This window comes from Xiphophorus hellerii, chromosome 6 (genome assembly GCF_003331165.1).
Source record: "Xiphophorus hellerii strain 12219 chromosome 6, Xiphophorus_hellerii-4.1, whole genome shotgun sequence".
Lineage (NCBI taxonomy): Eukaryota > Metazoa > Chordata > Actinopteri > Cyprinodontiformes > Poeciliidae > Xiphophorus > Xiphophorus hellerii.
In genome coordinates, this window is record NC_045677.1 from 19516472 (window position 1) to 19543717 (window position 27246).

Below are 27246 nucleotides of genomic sequence, written 5' to 3' on the forward strand. Positions count from 1 at the left end.
ACTACAGTGTCTCTAAGAGCTCTTTCACAGTCTGCCAATGTTACAGTTTCTCCACAGCTGGACTAATGTACTGCATGTTAATGATCTAATCTAAATAACATGCATTTCTGATAGATGAATCTAAACATGCATAATCTGTCACTGATGTATTATATATTTGTGAGTTGTGATCTAATCAAGCCTTATTTGAAATGTAAATTTCAAAGGTGCACATTAACAAGTTAACAGCCCTGTGTGTGAGAGCTTTACTTGGAAATGGAATTTGCTCAGCGAACACCTCCATCTCCTGTTCAAAGAAGCTCACAGCTTTTACTTCTTAGTGTAAGTAGAATATATTTTTGTACCTGTCCTCTGTGATTAGAGAAAAAGAGTGGCAAGACATTAGGTCAGCTCCTCTGCGCATTTCCTAAACTCAAATATTTTTTTTTAAATTGCATTGAAGCATGTTATGGCATTATAGATAATAAACACATCCTATGACATCCATCTTAGCTTATTTGGTTCTACTGGTCATTAATCAGCCTTTAGTCCATGTCTCTAGGGACCATTTCTCTCTGTCTTTCTCTCTCTCTCTCTCTCTCTCTCTCTCTCTCTCTCTCTCTCTCTCTCTCTCTCTCTCTATATATATATATATATATATATATATATATATATATATACATACACAGTACAGACCAAAAGTTTGGACACAACTGTGTGTCCAAACTTTTGGTCTGTACTGTATATATATATATATATACAGTGTGATGGAGACCACAGGTTCCATCCCATGTTGATTATTGATATTATGTTGTTTTCAGTTCAAATGTGTTTGTATTAGTTCTTTGTTTAGTTATATTGTGACATTTGGTGAACATTCTTTGTGGGTGGGGAGACTGGCCATCTTTCCTGTTCGGAGAATGTGGGGGGGGGGAGGAAATGTCAGTTTGTTTTGATTTAGATTAGTTCAATTTGAGTTAATTGAGTATTTGCCTTTCTGGGTGTGTCTCAGCAAGGTGGATCAGAGAGGGAGACGAATGCTCCTGGAGCATACCAACTTCCATTAAGAGGGGGAATACTCTGAGGATTTATATTTAGTTATATTTACTTTTGATTGACTTTAGATTAGTTTAATTTTAATAATTTGCATGCATGTAAATATTTGTTGGATCATTTATTGTTAGGTTTGTGTAAGTAGTGTTTGTTTGTCTTTTCTTTTTGGATCACCCCTTTACCTGGTGTAAGTGTTGGAACTTGCCTCAGGTATAAATGTCAGCTTCTTTGTTTCACTGAAGGAGGGTGCTGGTGTAATGAAGATTTGGAGCTCCCAAATAAATCCACCTCAAAGACATTTGTTGCCTCACTTCCTTCATTAAACGCAGAGCCTCCGCCGGTCAAAGTGACATACAGTATATATGTATATGATACTTTGGTATGCTAGTTTTGTTATGTTTCTATTCGTTGTTTTGCTACAGTGTACATCATATTTTTTGCCATGTGTGATTTACAACAACAGCATAGGAAACACAGTGATCATAGCATGGAATATCGACTATTATGAATTCACAAGTTTGTAGCTGAAAGAAATAAATGATGTCTGGAAAATCTCATTTTATTTTTCACATTATTAAAAAAAAGAAAAGAAAACGTTATTGAGGCATTCTCCTGCTGTATCAGACCAGAAAAATATTTCCGAACGTACTTCCTCACGACCTCTAGCAATTGCTCCTCAAAATCTGCTCGGTCTCTACAAACGTTGCTCTACAAGGTAGCACAGATAGTCCCAACAGCAGCTCATGGAAATCGAGTAGTGTTTTCTGCATAAATAAACACACTCATAAAATTCAGACCCATCACACAATAGGTTTACATGAAGAGGGGGACGAAAGGTTTGTCAGGGTGGTTGTGACAAGAAGGGGCATTCTAAGTTGACTGAATCTGTAACATCTTAAATAAAATGGGGGAAAAGACTTCATATTAATATTTATTTCAGATTTTTTTATAGCTTTTTATTTTTTACCTAATCAAATGTGCTATCATTTGCATCATATTTCTGTTTTTATTTGACCTGACTTATAAAACCCATTGCCTCTATGGTGATGGCGATGATGAAAGTGATGACAGAACCTCTGTACTGTTCTGCCTTTAGAGGCAGCACTGAAACCTAGTGTAGACAGAAACTGGCAGTTATTATTGTAGTATTTCTCAGTGGACTCCTTGGCAGTCATGATATAATGGGCTTCTGTTATGAAATTTATTGCTGTTGTTAAAAAGGGATTTAAAGGCATCCTTGAATAAACTGCTTACAAGAAGGGTCTATTTCTCTCTGCGACTGGAGCATAAGTCTCTATCTGTCTCTACCATTCCTAGACTTTAAGTTTTAAATATTCATTTCTGGTTTTGTTTATATTTTATTTTACCATGTTAAGGTAAATCTGAGCACTCAGCTCTGGTGTGCTTGATATTTCCATAGAGAAAGCTATTGAAGACCTGGGTGGTAGAGACAGGAACTCTGAAAACAATCTAAAAGAGTCAGATGACCTTTGTAAAACAAAACAAACAAAGCAATACTCACACTCACTTGTAGATTTGAGAAGACTTCAGTGTTTTGCTAGATAACGAAGATGCTGTGAGAAAAATGGATTTGGAGCCTTCGGGGTTTCTTTTTGTTCCTATATAAGAGGAAATGTGCTGATCTGTATTCTGTCTTCACTGATCTTTGAGACGTCCTGTGCAACTGAGCAAAACAGGTTCTCAATCCTGGCTGTGGATTTTTTTTCTGGTTCCCCTGCTGAGCTTTGCAATTCAATACCTGCACAGTAGAGGAAACTCTCTTCTTATGGATCTTCCTTGTTGAAAGACAAAATAAGGTCAAAATATTACTTTCTTTCAGACTGATTACCTATCAAAGAAATGTCCTAGTTGATTAGGATACTAAAACAGCTACCATGGCTCAAAAACCATGCACAAGCATTGTGGTGTGATTGATATGTTAAATCATGTTATTTTAATTCACACTATAATGTATACTTTATTCACATACAGACCTGAGAATCAGTCATTGGACTGTCTACAGGTAATATCTACAAATGGAAGAATACAGAGGAAACTTCTTAGAAAACAGTTTTAGAGTACTGCAGGGGTCGGTGGTAGGCCAGGAAATATTTTATGCACCAGTGATATATGTAAAGTGTCAGGAATCATAAATTTGTGTAATTTGCAAATGCACAGATATTTTCCTTGTTCTGTTGGAAATCTGCAGAAATTTAGGGAGATGGTCACAACATTGACACAAGGTTTTAGTAAAACAAATGTTAGAATATCTGAATGTAACCAAATATATATTGTTCAGAAACTAAAAGATATCTTAAGATACAAATGTACAGATAAGAATTGAAAATATAAAAATTCTGTGTAAGTACTTAAAGACACATTTCTGGGTGTATTACTACAGCACAAAATCAGCTGAAAATGTGAAATAATCATTTAAAAACAATAACAATTTTGGTGAAAACAAGATGTGAACAAGAACATAGATTGATTAAGATTCTGCACAGTTTGTTAAACTAAACTCCACTAAACTTCGGTTGATACTAATTGAGGATATTGCCAAAGGACACAAATTCCTGTAACATTTTTACATTTTGGCCACAACATTTTGTGTACTTTACTTGTATATGAATTTAAACGGGTAGATATACTCTGATTTCCCTACATAAAGTGCAATCAATTGCCTACAGAAGTCACCTACAGACTGTGTGTGTGTAATTTAATCTAATTATTAACAGCTCCTCTGTGGAGGCTTTAGGTTTGTTAGTGAACAATTGTGAGCAAAGAGCATCATGAAGACCAAGGAGCACACCAGACATGTCATGGATATAGTTAAAGCATGCTTGCCTTTATACAATGTCCTTTGAACATCTCAAGCCAAATACAACTACTTACAGATTGCTACAAGCCCTGTAGAAGACACAACTAAGATGCACTGGTTAGATGGCGCTACATGCAGAAGACAGTGTGAGGCAGACAGCTAACATTGCACATCACCCTGAATGTGCCATCCCAGCAGCAAAATATGGAAATTGAAGTATCATGCAGGAGGATGTTTTCAGTAAGATAGGATAACGAGAACTGAGATGATAGGTGGAGCTAAACGCAGAGAAATCCTGGAGGAAACTTGCTAGAAATTGCACAGAAGCGTGAGGTGGGGCCATGACCTTATTAAGCCAGAGCTATTGGTGTATAAACAGAGGGGATTCAAGTGGTATGCACACTTTTATAGCACTGTATGTTTTATAAATTATGATTTTCACAAGTAAAAAAGAAAAGAAATATTGGCTGCTGTAAGTTTTTGCATTGGATTAAAGTGTTTCTGGCATACTTGGCATTCTATCATTTAATGCATTAAAGTCTAATGTAAAAGTTACGTGTTGACATTGGAGTTAATACAATTAGTGATTATGCATTTTGCCAAGATGGCATGTATTTCGATTTAATTTTAGATTACATTGATTTAATTAGAATGTTTATACAAAACAAAAAAAACTCTGCAAAGAAAGCTTACAAAGGTCTATTATTCTCTATGAATTCAAGACTTTTCCAGAGGTTGTCTGTAATGTTCAGCTGTGCAGAAAATCAGAGCTGACATATTCTTTAGATTTCATTCCTTTTCACAGTACTGCTATTAGCATAAAAATATTGTGAGCTTATAGAAGTTCTTGTGGTTTTCATCATGAAATCTGATGTCATTCTGGGGTTTTATCTTCCTCGTCTTTTCCTCTCATTTATTGGAAAAGCTATAACCCTTCAGTAATTCGCTCCTGGGAATGCACTAAGAGCGTCCTCCTCCTCTCCTTTCCTCATATGTTCATTGCTTTGTGTATTCCCACTTGCAGTCTCATTTTATCATAAATGCTTTTTAAACCACTTGACTGGAAAATTGACTTGGCATGTCAATTTGGCTGAACTGCCCCAGTCAAGGCTCTCGGTTCGTTTGCGTCTGTAAATGCTTTTGTTATCGATTGTGTATTTTTCCCCCCCTTTTTATTCCTTGAAATACACGTGTGTACTCGTTCTTCTGCTGGGAGAAAAATTCTACATTTATTTCATCACTATTCAACCAGGCATTGCCAACACGAACAAGGTCACTGAATACTGAAAGTGCCAGTGTAAGATTGATTATGTTTAGTTCGATTTATGCTGCTAATAATACAAGGAGTCTCTGTACTGAGTCAGAAAACACCTCTAAAATTAATAACATTTCACCTGCACTGGCTTAAGGAAGCAAAAGAGGATGACTATTTAAATGGTAACAGGAAAATGATATTGACCTTTAAATTACAGTGCTTTGTATTTAAAGGATTTGCCCTTTACAGATCGTTTCTTTCGGGGGGGGGTTTGCCACATTTTTAAGATTATCAAGTAAAATGTTGATATTAAAGATGAGCTGAGAAATTAGGAAATGGGGCAAAAAGCTACTCAAAACAAACCTAATGACTGCTTGCGCCACCTCTGGTGGTAACAGCTGCCATCAAGCAGCTGGTAGTGCTGCTGCTGCCACTGCCTTGCAGAAAAAAAGACCCTGGGTTTGAGTCCCGACTTGGGGTCTTTTTGCATGTTCTCCCTGTGCTCTCTGGCTTCCTGCCACATTCCAAACACATAAGCTAGGTTATGGTCTCTCTAAATTGTCTTCAAATGTGAGTGTGTGTTTCATGGTTGTTTGTCCTGTGTCTCTCTACGTTGCCCTGCAATGGACTGGCGATCTGTCCAGGCTGACCCTCACTTTTCACTCATTGACCACTGGAGATAGACACCAGTCCTCCTGCGATCCTGCAAGGATAAGTGGATATAGCCGATGGATGGATGGAGTCTGGATATGACTGTATGGCCCACTTTCCCTTGCAGAATGAATTTAATTCAGACAGTATTCCAGCATGGACAGGCTGTTCAAGACACAGTATATCAATCAGATTTAAGTTCAGACATTGACATGCCACTTCAGAGAAAAACTTAATTTTGCTTTCTTTCAGCCACTGTATCATTGTCTTGTGTAACCTAATTGCTCTTGAGCTTAAGGTCATGAAGTGTTGACCAGACATTGTCCGTCATGAGATTTTACTAGTAAAAAGAATGTGTAGTTCCATCAATGAAGGCAATTTGTTGAGGTCCTAAAGAGGTAAAGCAGACCCAGGGCATAACACTTTCTCCAAGAATGTTAGACATTCAGTATGATGATCTTTTTTCTCAAATGCAGTGTTGGCTTTGTGCCTGAAGTAACTGTCTTCCATACAGCCTCAATTTTCTGATGCCACTGAGCAGAGTATATTTCCTAAGTCTTAGGGATAAATAATCTAGATGTTTTCTTTATGGCAAATGTTTTGTTTTTAGTCAGCAGTGGTATTCTCCTGGGAACTCTGCAATTGATGTAATTTTTGTTCAGTCTCATTTTTATGTGAATCCAAGGCCTGCAGTGCTTTAGATATTGTTCTGAGTTCTTTTGTGACCTCCCGGATGAGTAGCTTATTCTCTGTTAGAATAATTTTGGCAGGCTGTCTACTCCTGGGAAGGTTCACCACTGTTTCATGTTTTCTTAATTTGTGGATAATGACTGTGGTTTACTAGAGTTCTAATTTCTAAGAAATTGCTTGTTTCCAGGCTGACATTTTTCAGTGACTTTGCTTCTCATTTTTTTCTTTTTTCTTCTTTTTAAATTCTTAAAATTTAAAGAATTTAAATTTCTTTACATTGGTGTGTGTTGTGTTGCTTTTAGAAATCTTTTACATTAAGTGGATTCTTGATTCTACAGGTCAGACAGAAATCAGCTCGGGTGTGGTTAATGAAATTAATCAAATGGAAAATCTGGTTTTTCATATATTTTCATATTGGAAAATCCTTTCTTAATAATAAAAAAGGAAATTTGAAAACTAAAGTTTGTATTGCCTTGGGTTTCTTTGGTTTGATATTAAAATGTGTTTGAGTCTGAAATATTTAAAAGTAAAAGCAGACAAAACGTTTTAGAGGACTTTTTTGACCATTGACATGGTTTCCTCACTGTTTCTTTCTTTCCCTCTTCAGGTTTGTGACTACTTTCTTGGTGCCATGAGAGAAAAAGCCTTTCCAATGGACATATCAGCAGATACTCTTCACCGATGAACATTTGTGCCATCAATCCATTCACCAATCATTTGGAAATCATCAACATAAGAAACATATCTTTGACTTCTTGAACTGTGTTAAAAATGGAGAACCTCGATGCTTGTGCTGCCACTTGGCACATCTACATGTCAGGATAAATGGATTTTCAGAGAAGAATCTTTGACCTTCAGAACGTCTTCTGCAAAATATGTTAGTGAAAATGACAGACCCAAAGTTTATGCTGAAGTCAGTGAACTGAGTATCAACAATCCACATGAGCTCATAAGTGATTTAGCAGCAGCTGATATCACCTGCAGAAACAACAGAATGATGGCACTCATATAGCCGCGCCACGCCAGCGTTGCCGTGGCTGGTCGTCACAGGACGGCCACTTCTGTCTGCCATGACCCGGCTGATGTTGGGCCGGACTCTGGAGCGCATCTGCAAAGGCGTCCTGCTGCTCTGCCTGCTCCACTTCCTCATCATGATGATCCTGTACTTCGACGTCTACTCACAGCGGTTTGACCTTTTCAGCCGCTTCAACAACGGCAGAAACGGGTCCAGGATTAACGGGAGCGGAACGGGCAGCGGACATCATTATTACTACTACAACCTTTCGAGACCAAATGCGACATCAGCCACCTACCTGGCTGCTGTTGAACAGCTGATCCCGAGCTTGCAGCCTGAGAACAATCAGACACCTTCTCCCAAACCGCTGCCACCGTGTCCGGAGAATCCACCAGGCCTAGGTGAGTAACAACGTTCTACATTTCCATTCCATCTCTGCTGAATTTCTTGAGGTGCTTGATGTGGGTTCTGTGCTCTGATTACTTCTGTAGATTAATTTGCTTTGTGGCACAATATATGACAAAGGTTTAAATGAAGCATGTTGCTCAGGATTGTGGTTATGCCTTGCTGGTCATGCATCTTTATCTAGCACACTTGTTCCCTCCACTTAGCTTTCAATGAAAAAGCTATAATGAAATTGAATTTTGGGTTCTCATTATCAGTAAGTCACAGTCACCCAAAGTGCAAGAAAAGTCTTGAAATATTCCACATATTTCGGTGTATAATGAATCATGAGTTTCACTTTCTAAACTGAGTGGGAGAAGATATGAAACTTTTCCCCAATACTCAGGTTTTTGGAGCTGTACTCCAATATGTGCTTGAAATATTTCACACATTGTTTCATATACTGTGTGGGGAGGAAAGCCAAGACTTCACATCATGCTGAACACACAATTTACACTCTATAACAAGGTTGTAGTACCATTATGCAATGGGATCTTTATATATATATATATATATATATATATATATATATATATATATATATATATATATATATATATATATATATAATTTTTTTATTTAGCAGGAACAGGGAATCTAGCCATGGTCGATAGGTAAATGGATGAGGGGGAAAAAAGATAAATCCTATAATGACTTCAAAAACCTAGGGACAGGAGCAGAGACTCACCTTTCATTCGGACAATGACCAGAAATATTTAGTTAGATCTACATTAATGTTCGCAGATTCTTTCCATTCAGGAAATTCCAGTGAATTTAAGCAACAGTAATTGCAACTAAAGATGACTCTTATTGACTCTGAGGGTTGAATATAAATACATCCTATGTAGAGTTTTAGTTGTACAACTTGTACAAAACTATTTGTATTTCCTTCCTCTTGAAAATTATGTTTTTCTATTTGTTGGTCTATCACCTAAAATCCTGGCAAAATACACAACAATTTGTGGTTGTGATGCTACAAAATGAAAGTGGAAAAGTATGAATAGTTGTGCAAGGCACAGTACAAGCTCTGTCCATATGTTTGATTGAATCTTACAGTGTTAAGAAGGATTTTTTACAACTTTTTCATCTTTGCTGATTTGTTTAGTAGTTCATTTTTCAGGCTTTTTGCTCTTAACTAGATTTACTGCAGAACCTGCACTGTTAATAGGGGAGGATGTGCACATCATTGATTGCAGTAATAAATAAACTGATAAAACCTGGATCAAATGTGATTAACTTCCAAACTTAAGATTAAAAAGATTATATTATGTGCTAAAAAAAAAAAGAAGCTTATCTCTCAGTTATTCCATTTAGGACAAAAATAACAAATGGAGTATTTTTTTTCTAGGTCAGGCTACAACATTAAATGGTTTTACCAGGTTTTACTCACAGTGGAGCTACTAGATGAGATTCATGAAGTCAGACCTAAAGTCTCTGTAGAAATATAAATAGCAGCACAAGCAAACACCAGCTTTAACATTTCTCTTCAGTGCTTTCTTTTCCTTGCATGCAACTTATAGGTGAATTACTTAAAATGTTCAATGCAAATTGGAATCAAGCTGCAAGTATCTCAAGTGCATTAGCATGGAGTATAAAGTTTGCTGTAGATTTATTAGATTAGAATGGTTTCTATAACTTATGAATGTCTTCAACAAATCATAAAAATATGCATTGAATTCAGAGGAGCACACAGTGAATTCACCTTATTCAAGCATGAATTTTTAGAGAGTTCAAGTTAAATATTTACATACAGTCTATTAACATACATTCTTATTTCCTGTTTATCTAACATTAAATACATTAAATTAAACTCCTATTTTAGGACAGTTATGAGCAATAAAATAATTTTTTTAGCTTTAAATTCAGAAATGTACATGCATTTCCATAATATTTGGTTGAATTATTTTTTCAAGCATTTGACTTGGATTAAATGATTTGGGCATCTTTTTTCAAAAGATGGGGGTCAGGAGACTCCTTACAGGGATGCCATCTCACCATTGCCTTCCTATGCACAAATTCAAAGCTTTTTTTGAGCACAACTGCCCATAGGACCCATATGAAATGCTACCACTGTTTCCATCACATATTTTTAATCAAAATCAGAAACATGCCTGCAGTATCTTTAGGTTTCCTAGTTTGAATGTAGTTTTGCCTGCTTAATAACTGACTGTATAGTTTGCTCTGCTTGTGCATCAGTAACAAACTCAAAACATTGATCCGTGGATGATGGAGAGGTTCCTTATCTACTCACTCTCACTTTGTCCCTGATTATTGATTTCTCTGGAGGTTGCTTTCCTTTGCTGTACTGTTGTCAATGACTGTGAGCAGTGGGGCTTATGATTTTTCTCTAATTCTGTCATGGCTACTTTCATCCACTCCTGAAACACTTGATTGATTTTATTTTCTTGATTAGTGCATTTAAATGATGCAATTAGTTTTATGCAGCTATTAAAGGTGTACATGCAGGTTAAAGTATCTGTATTTTTCATATGGAAGTCTAGAAATGTGGGTCAAAAACTAATTGGTTTACTTTGTTTAAATGAGGACAGACAAACTTACTTTTAAGATTTATAAGTTAACAAAATATAGAATTTTAAAGTGTTGGATAGTTGTCATAAAATATTAATGTGGGTTTTGAAGACAGTGGTGCTGAGGAATAACAACTCTTTTCTTAAGTATTTTGTTGTGGGAAATGTCTTGTCCTGCAAAGGGAAGGTTTATTCTTCCAACTCATCTACTGACTTGCTACTATAGTGATTAGTAATGTAAACCTGAGTATTTATTGAGTTTTGTAAAGTGTTCATTTTGTTCTTTTGTCCCCTGCTTAATTTCACATTTAGCAGCACTTTGCTGATAGAAGACAAACATTTTTTTTATCCAACTCCCACCTGTTCTCTCTCTAAATGAGCTTTGTATACTTAATCCCTCACAATCATATTGTTGCAGCATCAATGTTTTCCGATTTTCTTACTGATCATTGCTTTCCTCATTTGCTAATGAGGCCCATATCGTGATCTGGGACAGGTATTAAGAGATAAAGCTGTCATGTTGATTTGTCTGAAGACTGGGCTTTGCTGATACCATTATTTGGCTTTGAATTGGCCGAGTCACCGAGTCTAGGTACGGCATTCATGCAGGGCACAGGTGTACTCTTGTAGCTTATCTCTGGCCTTTCTCGATGATGGAGTGGCTGCCTCGGGGATGTAATGAGCAGGGAGGCAGAGAGAGACTGAGAGAGTCTGTTTTTCAGTCACAGGTGCAGAGAAGGAGAGAAGAGATCTAATGGATAGAGGTATGATGGTCGGGTACGAAGCAGGCAGAGAGTTGGAATGTGCTGAAGGAAAGAACAGCAGGTGGAGAGGTGAGGGGGACTGAGTGGTAAAAAATGGAGAACTCGAATCAAGACACACAAACGCACTGTGCTAAAGGGAGAAAGAGAGAGAAAGAGAGAGAGGGGAAGAAATAAACAAACAAGCCCTTGGCTGTCCCACAACACCAGCTGACAGGTGCTGTCTGTGTGAGTGGCTAGTATCCACATTTTATATCCTGACTGCATGTGTCTCTCTGTGTGTGTTCACTTGTTTGTGTCTAAATGTGAGTATGACTTTTGGATGTTCAAATTAATCATTTGTAACTTAAGAAAATTCTGTTAGCGATCGAAAACTTTTTTGTTTTTAGTGAAAAACTTCAAAACATTTTTGTTGTTGTTAAAATCACCTACTATGCATCTGTCTTGTAATTGCTGAATGTTTGCACCGAACCCATCTGAATCTGACATTTTCAGTTGGATTGGCAGCAGGTTCTAGTGATGCCAGTTGGACAGCAACCAACAAACCTGTAGTAACATTGCAGAATATTGGCCATAAAGTCTTTAAATAATAATAATATTAATCCATTTTTTTCCTGGGGTTTCACTTACTCTCTAATCAACATGAGTAAATACAATCACATGGGTTTTTCAGACATGATGTGGTTAGATAACACAACTATTAATTAGTCAAAGCCCTGTAAGTTTAGGATTATTGATTTAATTTTAAATAAAATGTGATTGATTCAGTTAGTGGAGCTCAATATGCTCGAAAAACACATAAGTATCCATTTCTCTCATTTATAATTATACACATACACCAGGTTCTAGATTCTCTAGGCTACATTTCCTCCTTAGAAGTCGAGTCTTGTTTTATTCATACTGAAGTAATTTGACTGAAATGGCATTCCTGCTGAAACCATGATATTATGCGAGTGAGCCCTGTGAAGGAATCATGAGGAGGTAAAAAAATAATAAAATAAAAATCTGTACCATTTTAAAGCCAGTTTGATTCCAAATAGGTGCTTCAGTTTTCATCTTCCTACTGTTCAGCTGCTTTGTGGCACAGCATGTTTTATAATATGTCTACTACATTTTTAATGAAAGGGTAACTAAGATCATCCAGCTTTAGAATAAGTTCCCTCTGGTATCCTAAAGTTATTTTAGGCACCATGTTTATTTCATTAAAAAGTTAAGCTTTTGGAGGGATCTTCAGTGCTCAAAAAAAATAATTGTACACAGCAAATCCAGCAGGCCCAAATTAACTCTGTCAGATTTGATTTCAACACTTTTAAAGTGTCTACATGGGTCCACACCAGAAAGTGTTAATTCTGGTGTGGAATTAACACACCAGCTTCGAAGGTAATAACTCTTTTTGGAGAGTTGGCACCTTAACTCTAATTAAGTGTCAAATATCAAATCTGCTGGAGTTAATAATTTAACACTTACTAACACTTATTCAGTGTTAGATCTTGCCAGATATTACAGTACATAACAGACCAATCTGATATTCAGATCCATCACTTCTTACCCAATTTATGTTTCTGTTGATAAGAGACTGGGCCTCTCTCCCCCGAAGAGCTGTCCACTCACTAACACAGATTGTCTTGGGGTTTTTGGGCTGTTGGTGAAGTTTGGCTGGGGACATCACTGTGCTCCTGTACTGCATTGGACAGTCTTCAGTCTCCGAGTACGATAGCCAGTGTTGGTCTCTGGATCATAACAAACAAAAAACATAACAATGAAAAATGGTACAAAGGAATACATTTTTACTACAACTCTAACAACAAGCCAAGGTTGTTGAAAACAAGGTTTCAGAGATATTAAAACTTACATAATTTTTGGCGCTTGAATCTTCGAAGAATCCATGGAGGACTCTGCTTCTGCATAAAGTCTACTAACACCAAAACATTTAATACTTTTGAATTTGCTGTGTATATGCAGATTGATACTAATATTTGACTGTTACAGATCTACAACTTGTAGACTCTGATATTTACTTACCTCAACATCCTGGAATCTTGGACTAATTGACCTTACCAAGCTCCGCCCACAACCGACCCACGTGACCGCAGGTCTCACAAGCAAAGCCTCGCGGTGCCTTGTTTCTATGTAAACATGACTCGATTAGTTCATCATTTCTACCGGACTTTCACAATATATCAGCTACTACAATGGACAGAGGAACTAACAAGTTCATGTCATCATCTGGGAGGAGGTTACTGGTTTCTCAGTCACAAGCTGGTTGCAAACCTGAGGCCAGCAGGTGTCAGTCAGTTATGGTAGATCTGAAATTTGGTTTGATGACCTCAATATGAGAAGCTACAGACTGACAGGAGGAACCAAAGAGCTCTGTAAAGGTAAAGGCAAATCTTCTGAAGTTGGGATATAATTAATTTAATTTCACATAATTATCGCGGTAGAAGCCATTTGTTTGTTAAAATTTTATGAAATATATTTGTTCTATTTGATGTTTGTTGTGAATGACGTAAACTCACAAACGAACGAGGTAATTAGTTCAACGTTTAGAAACTACAGCGGCTGTAATGCGCCACAGCAAAGGTAAACAAAGATAAAATAACCCGAACAGGTGATCAACTCAAAACCACTCCTACCTTTTTACTCTCTCTCTCTCTCTTTGTAGCTTAAGCACACCTGTTACCGTGGCAACCGCCTGCTCCCCGCAAGACGAGCAAAGATTACGTTAAAAACATAACATTCAGTCCGTTACGATATCAAGTTTCCAGGCTTGATATTTATTTCTCGTTTATTAATCAGCGCTTCCCTGAACACAGCGATGGTTGATTGACTAGCTGTACTTGGTGCTAGAGTGGCTAACACGAGTAACAGTTTAGTACAAAGCCTTTTCTGCTGAAATGAAATCTTTAGTGTATGTCAGATACAGTACACATTGCATATTGATCTGTTTAGCTAACGTAAGACTGTGTAGCAGACAGACTTCAAGGTGTAGAAGTTGTATCAGTGCTGCCATTATGCTGTACTTAGCTAACGGGAAGCTAAGTGTGTTTGTGAGCCGGCCACACACGTGACCACGTAGAATTAGCATCAGCCAATGAAAAGCGGCCCCTCTGGTAAGGTCTATGGGAAGCTGATCTCTTTTCTGATTAATTCAGCTCATAGTTTTAGACCACTTTAAAAAGAAATTAAAAAAAGGTACTTACCCTTGTCAGAATGCAAAAGAATAAAGTGGATTCCACACCCTTTTTCAATGTATACACAGTTTTTAGAGTGCATGACATGCTACATTTGTATTTATAACACAAAAGAATGTGATGTTTCACAAAATGTGCTTAATTTCCTGCCATTTCCATGCAATGTGTTTTGGGATATTTACCTTTGAATTGTGCTTTATTCATACATCAGGCAGAGGGAACTTGAAAGAAAAGTGTGAATAAGAAATATTCATATTTTGCACAGCAATATATCTGATGCCAATTTATAACTAGATATTGTGAAAGTACTTCCTAATTTGTACTCAGGATCTGGTTATAGAGTAAATGAATGTTTTAATTATAATTCCTTGTTTTGGCTGGTGTAGCTCTCTGTGTAACCACTCATGCTTGAATCTGTATTTCTCTCGAAGGGCAACGCATCTACATTTTCATTTGATGAAATGTGACTCTTTACAAGCTGAGTCCAAATTATAGATGCAGTTTAAAAGTCTTTAAAAGTGTGAGGATTGTATTTCCATCTATGTTCTAGGAAAGAGTTGAACTTACTTGCCAGCAATCACTGTCATTAAGTTTCCTCATCTTTTGCTTTGAACATTTGGCGAGGAAATAACATCAGTTCAGTGACAGAGGAAAACAGCTAGTTTTCCTCACTTGTTTCAATCAAACCAATAAAGAAGTCCTTTTTCTTCACAAACACATTGCTATGCACTCCCACGCAACAAGGAAGCTGACGCAGCCGTGGGCACGAAGGCGAGGGCTCCTGACAATCTAATGGCTGCTATAACTTCATTAAAATGGCCCCGTTCTATTCCTTAATGCCATTCGCCTCTTTCCACAGGACGGTTCTGCTACGTTTGTGACTTTTATCCGAACGAGGAGGGATAATTAAGCCAATTGTACTTTTTCTAGTCATTCAATTGTTCCTTTATAATCAGGCTAAGTGCGCATTTGAGAATCGACCTCAATTTTTCTGAAAATGTATTTGACTACTTTCACCTAACCTAATTTAAAACAAAGACATTAAAGAAAAACTATGTTGTGATCTTGGCCAGGTGTTACCCACTATCCTTTATATCATAAGCTGTGACAGACCTCTTTCAAGAAGTGAAAGCAGATAATCTGGGTCTACCACTATATGACAACAACCTTCTCACTCAGGTAAATGCTAAACATATCATATTTGAAAAGTTTATAGTTTTTGTAAACCTCTTTCCACAAAATAATTTTTTCCCTTAGACCATTAGACTATTTTACTTTGTGGATAATGGCTGTTCCAAAGCTGCAAACATGTTTTAGTAACCTGTTCCAGAGTGATAGATAGACACTGACTTTGTTTCAGATCGGGGCACAGAGTGTTGCTTTTGACATCGTTTAACTTACTTTAAGTTGTCTGATAAGTTGTGTTTTACTTAAGTGACGTTGTGATTCTACAAGTTTTTCAGTAATCAACTTTGAATGTTGCTGGTGGAATTTTTTTTTTTTTTTAATTTAACTTGATTTAAGGTTGGTGATTCTTATTTTGCATAGAGTCAGGTTGGACTGGAAACCTTTTTTTTCCGCCTAATAGATAAAATCATTTGAAATCTTCATTTTGTTCATAGGCTCTCTTTGTCCAATATCATACTTTGATTGATTATCTGGCGCATTAATGTTTGACAAACAAACAGAAAAAAATAAGTATATGGCCAATACTTTTTGTTGCAAAGTGTTGCCACCCTGAATGCAGTACATGCCTGTGTGTGCACTCACATTGTGTTGTAGTGCTGATGTGATATTAAAATGCATCTCCTCATTTTTGGTTCTCGTGGTTCAGAGTGACTATTAAAGTGCATGCTCTAACAAGCAGTCATTCTAAATGATAAATGACAAACCGTGCTTCTTGCATGCTGCTGTCATCATGCAAAACACTCTGTTATTCTCTCAACACACAAACACAGTCACCACTAACAATGTCTCTGAGTATATTTTTCTGTTAACTTGCCTCAATTTAGTTTTTTCCCCTCAGATCTTTGCTTCTTTCATTCTCACTTCATAGAAGCTTAGCAATAAAAGAATAAAACGATTTCTTACAGGACATGTACAACTTTTCTGTTTAAAACAGAAAACAATCATGAAAACAATTACAAACCAACAACTTACTTCCATTTATTTATATTAGTTTTAAGATTGTTTTTAAAATTATTTTCTTGAAATATATTGAAACAAAAATTAAAGCCAAAAGCAACTAGTTGCTCTGCTGTCACTTGCAATAAGCAACACTGGTAAAATTAGGATTTAGGATCAAACTTAAGGTCAAACATAGCCATCATATACTGTCAGCATAGATGTTAACTGTTTTCTACTTCAAGGCAATGGTAACACACCCAATGTGAGATCAAGAAATTCAGCTTACCATTTAGCCAGTATAGCTAAGATAGCTAAAAATTGTTTCTCTTTTACATAAACTGACAACAAGAAACACAAAAAACATTCACAAGGACATGGGTCCTTTTTGTTATGTGACAAGTTCACAAAGCAGTAAATTACCCCTCAATGCAAACTCTACAAAGCATTCTGTGCCATGTTAGAATATTTACAGACACTCTCTCTGGTGTAATGTACAGCTAATCAGATTTTTCACAAACCAAGAAAAATGTCTTTCCAAAACATCTTCAAAATGTTCTTAATGGAACATTGATTTAGCCATAACAACCTCTTATTCTAATAACAGTATTTTTGTGACCTCAAAAGAGATATGATCAAAAGAGGTAAGCGGTTCCATACTTGTCAGTGTTCCTAAGTAAATTATTTGCTCTATGTAGACTTTTAGAAAAAGATTTTCAGGGCACATAATACCATTTTATAGCACAATCAAGAAACTGTTGCATTCAGTTATGAAAATGCTGTATATACATGTCAAAAACAACTTCAGACTTTATCAGTATCTTAGCATGATTTGATAGCTTGAAATCTATTACACCGTCTCTTTAAGAACCTCCTACCCTTTACGACTTCCCATTACACAATAGGCTAACCTGGGCATCAAGTACCAAAACATCACAGTAGGTTCAGTTAGAAGCTTCTTAAGATCATCACTGTCTTTAATGACTTTCAAAGAAACTTTCATAGTTAATGTTACAATAACATATAGTTTCCCTTTGGGATTAAGAAAATGTTTTTGAATGGAGTTAAACTAGATTGAGGTGAATGATTTATGAGTAGTTGAATGTACTCAATTTGACAAGTTTTTTTTAAAATTAATTGAAAAAAGATTACGCGTCAACAGAATGGTTATATGTTTGAAACTTTGAACATGACACCAGCTTCAAACATGACATAGTTTCATTCAGAAAGGGGAGAAATATACTTTAGATAAAGTTCTATAGGTTATGATATAGATTATGGAATTCATTAATTTGAAAATTATTGTCCATAATTAGATCTGTCCATAATAATTTTCATATGTTGTTACATTTAATGTAATTTTTAAGTCATATGGCTTAAGTGAATGTGGTTGCAGTTATGAAAGAACTGCCTCCTTGCCTTTTTGGCAGTCTTGTGAACATTGATTTCAAATGCAATGTAATAAAAAGTTTCATACCCGTGACCACCACTGACTAATAAATGGGGTAGCGAGTAAGATATAAAGCAAATGGATGTTTACTTGTGAGTTATTGGCCTTTCTCCAAGGTGCATTTTGCTCTTTTGTTTTTTCTCTAGGCATTTGCTAATTTAAACATTGATAAATTTCACTGTTTTTTGTGGCTATCCAAAAACAATGAAAGCTACTGATATTAAATCATTAGCTTGGATTTAACATCTCAGCTGCTAAACTTTTTCCCTTTAGCACTTTAGTAACTAAAGTGATTGCTAATAGAAAGTAGATTTAATCTCCTTTCCTGCAACTCAGTGCTGTCTGCTTTTTGCTTTTGGTTCTAGAATCCTGAACCAAGTTTCTTGAAGGTGGCGGTGGAACATGAATGTATTTTATTAGATATTAACAGCAGATGATTGTGTTCAGTTCAACAGAGGGAAATAACAAAACTCATTTGTCAAACAACAGCTGTAGCACTCATTAAGCCATGAAATCAGTGCACGCATTTCTGCACATATTGGATCGTCATCTTCCCTTTCTTGTTTTGTCATTTCTTTTCTATATTATCATTTGGAAAGTCTGACATTATGATAGATTGAAAACAAAACGAATAAATGAAGCCCAGGTTGTATCTTTCAAGAATAAAAACAGTTGTCTTTATCCAAGATTCATGAAAAACTAAATTTTACCACGTCATTTTACAGTACATATAAAATGTTTGTTTTTACTTATGGTTGATTATCTCTGCCATTGATGAAAAAAGTTACTGCAGAAACATATTTGCTGAAACTTGCAGCTTAACCTTGTTTATCAAGCATAATATAAAACACAATGCCAGAACATCATCAAGGGAGACTCAACAAACTGAGAGTTTATAGATTTGAGTGCAGATCATGTTCTGTACATCATATCATAACAGTGAAACCTCTGGGCTCATTTGCAGTTTGGCGGGTAGAGGCTTATACTAACCACTCTGCAAGGTTAGCTTTTACAGAATCTAAGAAGGTTGAACTCAGCAATTTTTTTTGTGATCAGTGCTCTGAAAAGAGCATTCAGTCATAATGCTCTGTGCATATATTCATAACCATGCAGACAGATGCAGCTGTGCTAAGATGCCACTTTGCAATGTAAATCTCCCACAGCAACAACTGGGGACTACCAGTGCATGTTTTAATCGAGAAATAATTTCTGAGGCAAGACTGCATTGACACTGTTATGTAGCTATGAACTTTATCTTATTGTTTATCAATGTTCCCATCCATAGGTCTATCGCTTAAAAGAAATTAGTAATGAAAAAGTATTTAAATAGCTGATGTTTTCGTAGCTTTGCATATTACCAGGAGAATATTATTTGGCCGATAGTTAAATTATTTTTCAAGAGAGTTGTTAAGGAGATGCTTTTTATCTCACTGCTGATGTAGATTTATCTAATTAGGCCACTAATCAGGGATCACTGGTATCAGGTAAACAAACCCTTAGTAACTTCATTGAAATTAGATGCAGACATCAAACAAATTAAGGTAAACAAACACTTTGGCTCATTATTATGTTTAATATTAATCCTGAAGCAATTGTACTTTCTAAGCCAAATGAAGTGCATTAAATCTTTCCTTATTCCCTTCATTGATTACTGCACTTGCAAAGTGTATACAACATTAATCCAAAACCATCACATAATGACTAAATTGGGTTGAGACTACCTTAATGGGAACCACACAGAAGTTAATTGCATTTAAGTTTCATTTGCCATTGGTCAAAAGTGTAGTAAATCTGTGTCACACAGAAAGAGGGAGTAAAAGAGGTGCAAATGTTTTAAAATACATCCGGGACAATAAAAATTTTACATCAATCAATAAATTATTCAATTATTTTACATTTAAACTTGTGTGCAATTGTGTGCCCCAAAGTGTTTGAAAGATCAAGATTTAGGCAAATAAAAGCCTAAGAAAACAAGTAAAGAAAACAAACGTATTGTACAAATCGGACTAAACACCATCAGTTACCTCTTGTCACCAAGGAAGGACTGGAGATTGATGTAAAAGTGTTCATATAGCTGCAATAATAAATGGAATGCCCTAGTCAAATTTCAAAACCTATTTCAAATTGATGGTCTGTAGCAATACTTGTAAACTGATATTCACAGATGTTCTCTACCCAAGTACCCAACTAATCTTGAGCTGTTTTAGAAAGACAAAAGAGCAAGAAATTTATATTTGCTATAAATGTGTAAACTTGGTAAGAGACATACTAATTATGCAGTTACGGGGCCAAAATCCAAATAAAGTACATTTGTAGCTGTCCTGTGAGAAAATCTGACAATATGAAAACATTCAAGGGGTATGAATACTTTGTCAAGACACTGCATGTAGCATGGATGTGGAATTACTGTGTACTGTATTAATTAAAGATCTGTATACAGTAGGTTTTCTTGGGCTTGTTGCATTCCTGTGTTGAAAACAAACTGCTTTGTTTTGACACACTGTGATTTTCTATTTTCCTTTTGCACATCAGGCTTGTCTTGTCCATAATACACTACCATGCTATGTCCCACTCCATTATGCGAGAGTGTGAACCCTCAGCACATGAATAGTTAAGACGATGGCAAGCCCGGCAATGCAACAAATTACCATCACAATTTAATTATGCATGCCACAAGACAGAAGCGTGTGCAGATGGTGCGGTTGTGGTGGAACACCATTACTAACGGATTATCATAGTGAGAGATTTGATGTGGTTTAGTTAAAAGGATTATTACTAGTTATATTGCACTGTGGATCACAAATAGTGGGCTTGATATCTTTGGAAATTGAATGAAAGGGATGAGCTCCTGCTGCTACACAATCAGAGGAAATTGGTCTGACAAATTCACATGGCAATAGTGTGTAGTGTCATTCTGCTTGCTCTATTTCTTTCCTGGTGTTCTTTCTTTCCTGGTGTTTTTCTTCATTGTGTTTTATCTGGTCAAGCAAGCAAAAAATACTCAATTTAGAAGTACTTTTTCATACAGCTTTTAAAAGCGTAACTACCACTGATGAAGAACAATGATGTAATTCTAACTGGATGTGGAAGGGAGGAATTTTATTTAATTTGTGATACATGTTTTCTTCCAGGAAACTCAATAAATTTAATTTGTTTTATGACTTTACATATAATCAAGCCCAAATGCATTTAGCAGAATAAGTCATAAGCAGTACGCTACAACAATGTTTTAAGACCCTGGCACAAGCTCCCTTGTTTAACAAAGTCTATAAAGATTGCAGTCAGAAAATAATTGTTTACATGTTTAAATGTTTGTGTGGACTGATAGCTTTAAAGGCAATTAACAACTGAAATATTTAAACATTTTATGAAATATAGCTTTTTATCATGAATTTTAAAATGTACTATTCAGGTCCCAGTTCTGTTTATGGAGATATATAAAGTATTCTGTTTTTATTTTCTCATAAACGACCGAGGAGAAGTGAATCATTTGCATGTATAAGGCTTTGGATATTCAGCACATGGTCACGTCTTCTTATGAAAATGTCCATGTGTTTAGAGATTTTTCATATTACACAACACAATTGTACCACTAGATACAAACCTTGGCTTCAAGGTTTAAGGCCATAAAATAAGATGGAATGAAAGAAAAACATATTTAAAATATGCAGTAGGAAAAACTTTAGCTAGCAATAACATTTCAGTGTGACCACAATAAAAAAAAAAAAAAATATATATATATATATATATATATATTTGTCTGAAATGCTTTAATAGCCTTAAGTGACACCTTTTTTTTTCCTTCATTTTTTGATAAACTCAGGTATGAGTTAGTCAATATTAGTTTGCTAAAACATAAAACAAGATAGAAATATATGTGCTTACTTATGCATTTTTATTTCAATGAGAGGTTTTTCTTTCTATTGCTGGAGTCATGTAATTCGTTAACTGAAATTAGAAAGATTTTATGCCAGCAAAGAAAAGATTAAAGGTCTGAGTACGCATCTCAGAGTTTGACCTGTGCTCAGTTTGTCTTATTGGTGACATGTCAGTCAGAAGATGTCTTGAAGTTTTCTTTTTTCTTTTCTTTTCTTTACATAAGAAAGAAAAGCAGAGAAAATCCCCATTCAAACTAAGGTGGAACTGTCACACATACTTGGAAAAACAGTGATCAGAGCATATGTAATTGCATAATTTAGATGATACAATAGACAAATAAAAAAAAAGTGAACACATAGTAGGAAACTGAATCGATGTGCTCCATGAATATTTGCTTATAGAGATAAAAGTTGCGAGATAGAATAATTCACATGAAAATTACATGCATTTTTATTGCAAAAAATTACACCCAAACCCTGATCAAGTCTTGGTTATTCCCCCCCTATTAATTCATTAAATACATTGAATTCTCTTCGGGAATAAATCGGGAATATCTTGTAATTCTACCTATTTGGTTTGACTAAAAACTGCACAAATAACTGTGTAGTTATTTGTGTAGAATGCATTTTTTGCTGAAATGGACAATGATTGGTGAGCACATTTTTGTGAGACACATCAGGGTTTCAATCCAGTTCACAAGGCCACACAGAGATGTCTAAAAGCTAAGTGTGTGAAAAGAAAGAAGCACATGCTTTGGGAAAATGGCCAGGCTCCTGGAAAAAAAAAACAACGAAAAACATTTTTACACAAGTGTGGTGTAGCAGTGCTTTTTCAGAATGGTGCCATGAAAAGACTGAAACCACTCAGTCTGAAAATTGGACATTTTTTATTGGACCTATGACTTTTTAAGATAAACAGCAATGAAAAAAAAAGCAAAAGAGTCAGAACATGCAAATAAAAAAAAAATCTTTATTTCTTATACTGTAATTTTACAGTGTGCTGCAGCTTCCTGCAGTGTGCGTAGTTTTAGGTCCTCATTTTTTCATCATATCAGATCATGATAAACAAGATAATCTATCATATCATTTGGCCCTTCATGTTTCATGTTAGTTGTAAGGACGACTAAAGACTTTCCAGGTTAATGATTCTTCTCAGAGGAATGGTAGATGGTGGTGAAATAGACAGAGCAAATTAGAATGGCAAATGAAAAGATAAGAAGAGGCTGGAGGAGAGAGACGAGCTGATGATGAGACGATTTAAGATAAATGGAGGAGGAGGGGATGTGAGAAGAAGGCGGAAAAATGAAGGAGAAGGTAAATAGAAAAAGACTTTGGTATGCCAGTGGCAGCAGCAGTGTGTTGCCTGTGGAGAATCCAGATTGTCTATGAAATGAATAAATCCATTTAAAGGGTTAGAAAGGCACACCTACATACAGTGATAAAATCAATAAGCAGCAAGCACTAATTTGCAATACCAGCCACTTTGCATGTTCAATGAGCAGTTGTAGTACACTTAAGAGATGCAAATGCGAGTCTCTCGAGAAAATTTTAATTGGACATTTGTTGCAGGAACATTAATTATTTAAAAAGTGTGGTTTATGGCTCTTCTGGCAAAATTACCAAATTATTAAGTTTTCTTTTTATGTGTCTGCTGTGTAGAAGTTCTTTCTAATTTCTTCCTCCATTGATGCCTCGCGATAATTCATCTCAGTAGATATTGGTAATGCATCTGCTAACACCCTTACTGCAGGTCATTAGGTGACTCACAACTCAGAGGAATGAGAATGAACGCTGAGTTATCTGGCAGGTCTGTGCAAATATTTGGACTGGGAAGCCTTTGTTTGATGTGTCATCTTCTTACGCTCCAAAGGGTTGAGGTTTATTCAGCAGGTCAATAATGTCTGACAAATGAGTTTGATAGCAGTCAAAGTTGCGGTGTTGCATGAGTCAGAGCTGGAAGCAGAAAGAGAAGAAAGATGATAATTGGGTTCAGTTAGGAACAAGGAAGTCAGAATGGATATTTAATTGGAAGGAGGAAGATTTTGGTTAATAACTTAACTAAGATAATAAGTGATGTGTGTAGAGCAGTACAAAAAAAGGTATTTACTGTCCCTCCAATTTATTTTGGTTTTGATTTTTGTCATATTTGAATAGGTCATATCATTGAACATATGGAAAATTTAATTTTCATGAAGTTTAATAACATGCATTAAGTTTTCTCCTGCATGCATTGGTTCACTCCAGGTAATATGGCTTCAAAGTCCAAAAACTTGACTGTTATTGTTTGTCCTCTGTGGCTCCCTATGATTAACTAGTGACCTGTGGAGGGTGTAACCAGTCTCTCACTCATTGACAGCTGGAGATGGCACCAGCACTTTGGCAACCCTGCATGGATCAGTATGATGGATGGATGTTGTTCTCCCCTTGAATATGTGGATTTTCTCTGGGAGGAAAAGCATGCATATTAGTTTAATTAGTGACTCATAATGGATCTTTAAGGTTTTGTGTTTGGCATTTTGAGAGGTTCAGCTGTCATATTGTGTTGACACCTCATCAATCATCTTCTAAGCAGACAAACAGCTATTATTAAAATGAGTCCCATTCAAATACACAACTTTGGCCTTTTTAAGCTCACAAATCACTCTTGACAAGCAACCCTACTATGAACAGGCGACACATGGGTAGCTCTATTGTTATGACCAGACTTTCATCAGACTTTAGCTTTTCATATACACTCATGCTGAGGAGAAAACTTTGAAAAAAAAAAAAAAGTATAACACGTCTTGCTTTCCAGAGACTTGTAATACCGAAAATCACTGTTTTCCTCTTGAGACCTTTGTGTAATCATCAACCTCTTTTACCGGTCTTTTCATGTTTGAAAACATCTTGATCAGGATTAGCAACGATTCCCCAGGGTGCTTCATAATTGCCAGGCTTCATGGTGTAAATGATTAGTAATAGAAATGTAAGTTATGATTCATAAAACTCACTTCCAGTCTTTGGAAAACCTCCAAGAGAGCAAAAAATGCTTATCTGCTGCACTTTAATTTGCCATTTATTTAGGGGAGGAACCAAAGAAAGAGTTTTATCATTTTAGTTTGAAAGGATTGGACGTAATTGTTCTTTGGAACCACAAATTCAAGAATTTAATTAAGAATTTAATAAAATTTCTATTTGTAATCCTTGTTGAGTCTTAAAATGATCAAAGTACTGTTTCAACTCTAAGTTGTAAAAATATATTTTATTTAAGACTTGAATGTCTCACAGTTCAAAATTGTTTACATATTTAATAAAGAGCAAATCGGAGAAAACAAAATATGTTGTCATCATAAGCAGTTAAACAGCTGTGGTTTCATTTCCATTATATTCTAGTTTGAAGGAGATCAACTTATACTGAGAATTACATTTATGTTTTAGTAGTTGTAATGGTGAAAATCAAATAGTTATTACAGTGCATGTGTTCATGTGCCACTATAAAGATCTCAAAGTATAATAACTTAGGGTAAAAACAAAATCAGCAAAGAGAGGTACTTTATTCATACTGATGCTAAAATATTGAAATGGATGGATTATTTCAATTAAAACAATCTTTTTGTAAAACATTATGTATGTTTTGACTTCATAACCATTTTAGAGGTATTTTATTAAAGTAAAACAATGTCAAATAGCAAACACTAAATGGAAATGGAGGAAAACAGAAGGAAATCAGTGAGACAGAGGTCTCAGCAACAGAACAATCTGACAATGACTGCGGGAATCCTGGGAGCATATGTAGTCTAATTAACTGAATGTTGAACTGCTATGAGAAAGCATGGGCTGAGGTAGAATGGTCGTACATATGCAAATGAGACATAACTGACAAAACTAAATCCAACCTCCAAAGAATCATAAAAACTGAGAGTATAACAAGCTAATTTTAGTTTAATTATCCAGGCTATCTGCTCCATTGGTAACACTGCAGTCTAACTGATTTGGTGTTCATAGCTTGCCAAGCATAGTTTTAAAACTTTATTTCAATAAGACTGACTACTGACAACTTTTTAGTTCAAACTTCTTAAGTGTCCCTGCTTTTCACAACTGGAAATAGGTTTAGTTAAAATGGGGCAAAATATATCAATAATTTTAATTTGCTGCAGCTCATTTTTTTATTTACAAGTCCAGTTTATTAACTCAATTTGTAACATTTAATCAAAACTGCTCGCCTACGTGATTCTCAAGACAAAGTGAAAATGATTCAGAGTGATGTGCATTTTTTACTAAACACATTAAAACCTTTTAAACTGTAAATATTGGTTACTTGTGAGCCTCATCAGCTTATTCAATTTCTAAAAGGTATATAGCTTTTTAACATTTTTGTGTAGAACTTGAAACAATATAGCTAATTTCAGCTTGTTCGAAGAGATGAAAAATGCAAACACTTAGGTTTGCATTCACTTGTAAATCTAAGTGTTATTTAGGCTTAGTCATTTCCTGATTCCTTTTTCTGCTGGCTACAGTCACTTGCTGTACTTGACTCTGCCGCTATTTGTCCTAAGCACTGTATATGTGGATTAGGCTTTTATTGTGAAGATTTTGTGCATGATTGGCATAATAAATGAAGACATACACCCTGGTATTAATGTTTTGGCTACTCTGCCAAGTATAATCAGACTATCCAATAAAATACTGGAAGTCTAATAAATCTGCTCAGCTGGTCATGATGTAAAAACACAAACAAGACCATTCTGAAGGGTGCAAACTTCAAGCTAAGTGATTACTCACCTTCGGCTGCTAGGTAGATAATAGCTGCTTGAGGAGAGGGCTGCACTTGTAGTTTCCCTTTGCATGCAATGAGGACAAACCATGTCCAAAAATCCCTGCTTTCACTGTTTTAAAGTACAATGGTTAGCTGTATTTCTGCTCTCTGGTGGTTTAAATATTCCTGTCTTGCTTTCATGGTCTGCTGTAAGTGTTAAGTGATGTGCTCAGTGGATGAACAATGACAAAAAAGCTCACATATCTAAAAAGCACTAGTCACTTAATTATAGTTTTAATAGTAATTTTATTTTTAGCTGACAATACTAATACTAACCTACAAATATACTAATCACTAAAGCCAATATCAACTCAGCAACATATTCCTATCTCTCATCATCTTAGGTCATATTTTCAAGCCGTACTTTGACGTAAATTTGTGATGTAAGTCAAACTTTATTATAGCACCTTTAAGATAGAAAACACAGTGCTTGAACATACAGAATAAAAACACAAAGGACAAAAGTAAACAGAATGAAACAAAAGGTTTTAAGTCAAGGTTCAGTTAGCTGGCTAAGTGTTCAGCATCAATTCGCAGGAGGAAGCCGTTCTGTGCTCTATGCATCCAGAGAAAACTAGTGAAAACTCTCAAACATCAAGTGTGGCAAAGCATTG

At 35.8% G+C, this 27246-nt stretch overlaps 1 protein-coding gene and 1 long non-coding RNA gene across 2 annotated transcripts in view; both read left to right on the plus strand.

Annotated features, from left to right (window-relative positions):
* Nucleotides 1-741: 741 nt before the first annotated feature.
* LOC116721476 (uncharacterized) lies at nt 742-2141 on the plus strand. Its single transcript, XR_004339608.1, has 3 exons — nt 742-1388; nt 1564-1574; nt 2129-2141. It is a non-coding gene; the product is annotated as an uncharacterized LOC116721476 (long non-coding RNA).
* A 5375-nt stretch (nt 2142-7516) lies between these two features.
* The window catches only part of b4galt2 (UDP-Gal:betaGlcNAc beta 1,4- galactosyltransferase, polypeptide 2), a 133880-nt gene continuing 114150 nt past the window's right edge, over nt 7517-27246 (plus strand). The window contains 1 exon segment of the mRNA XM_032565226.1: nt 7517-7862. Coding sequence (XP_032421117.1) covers nt 7517-7862 — 346 coding nt within the window.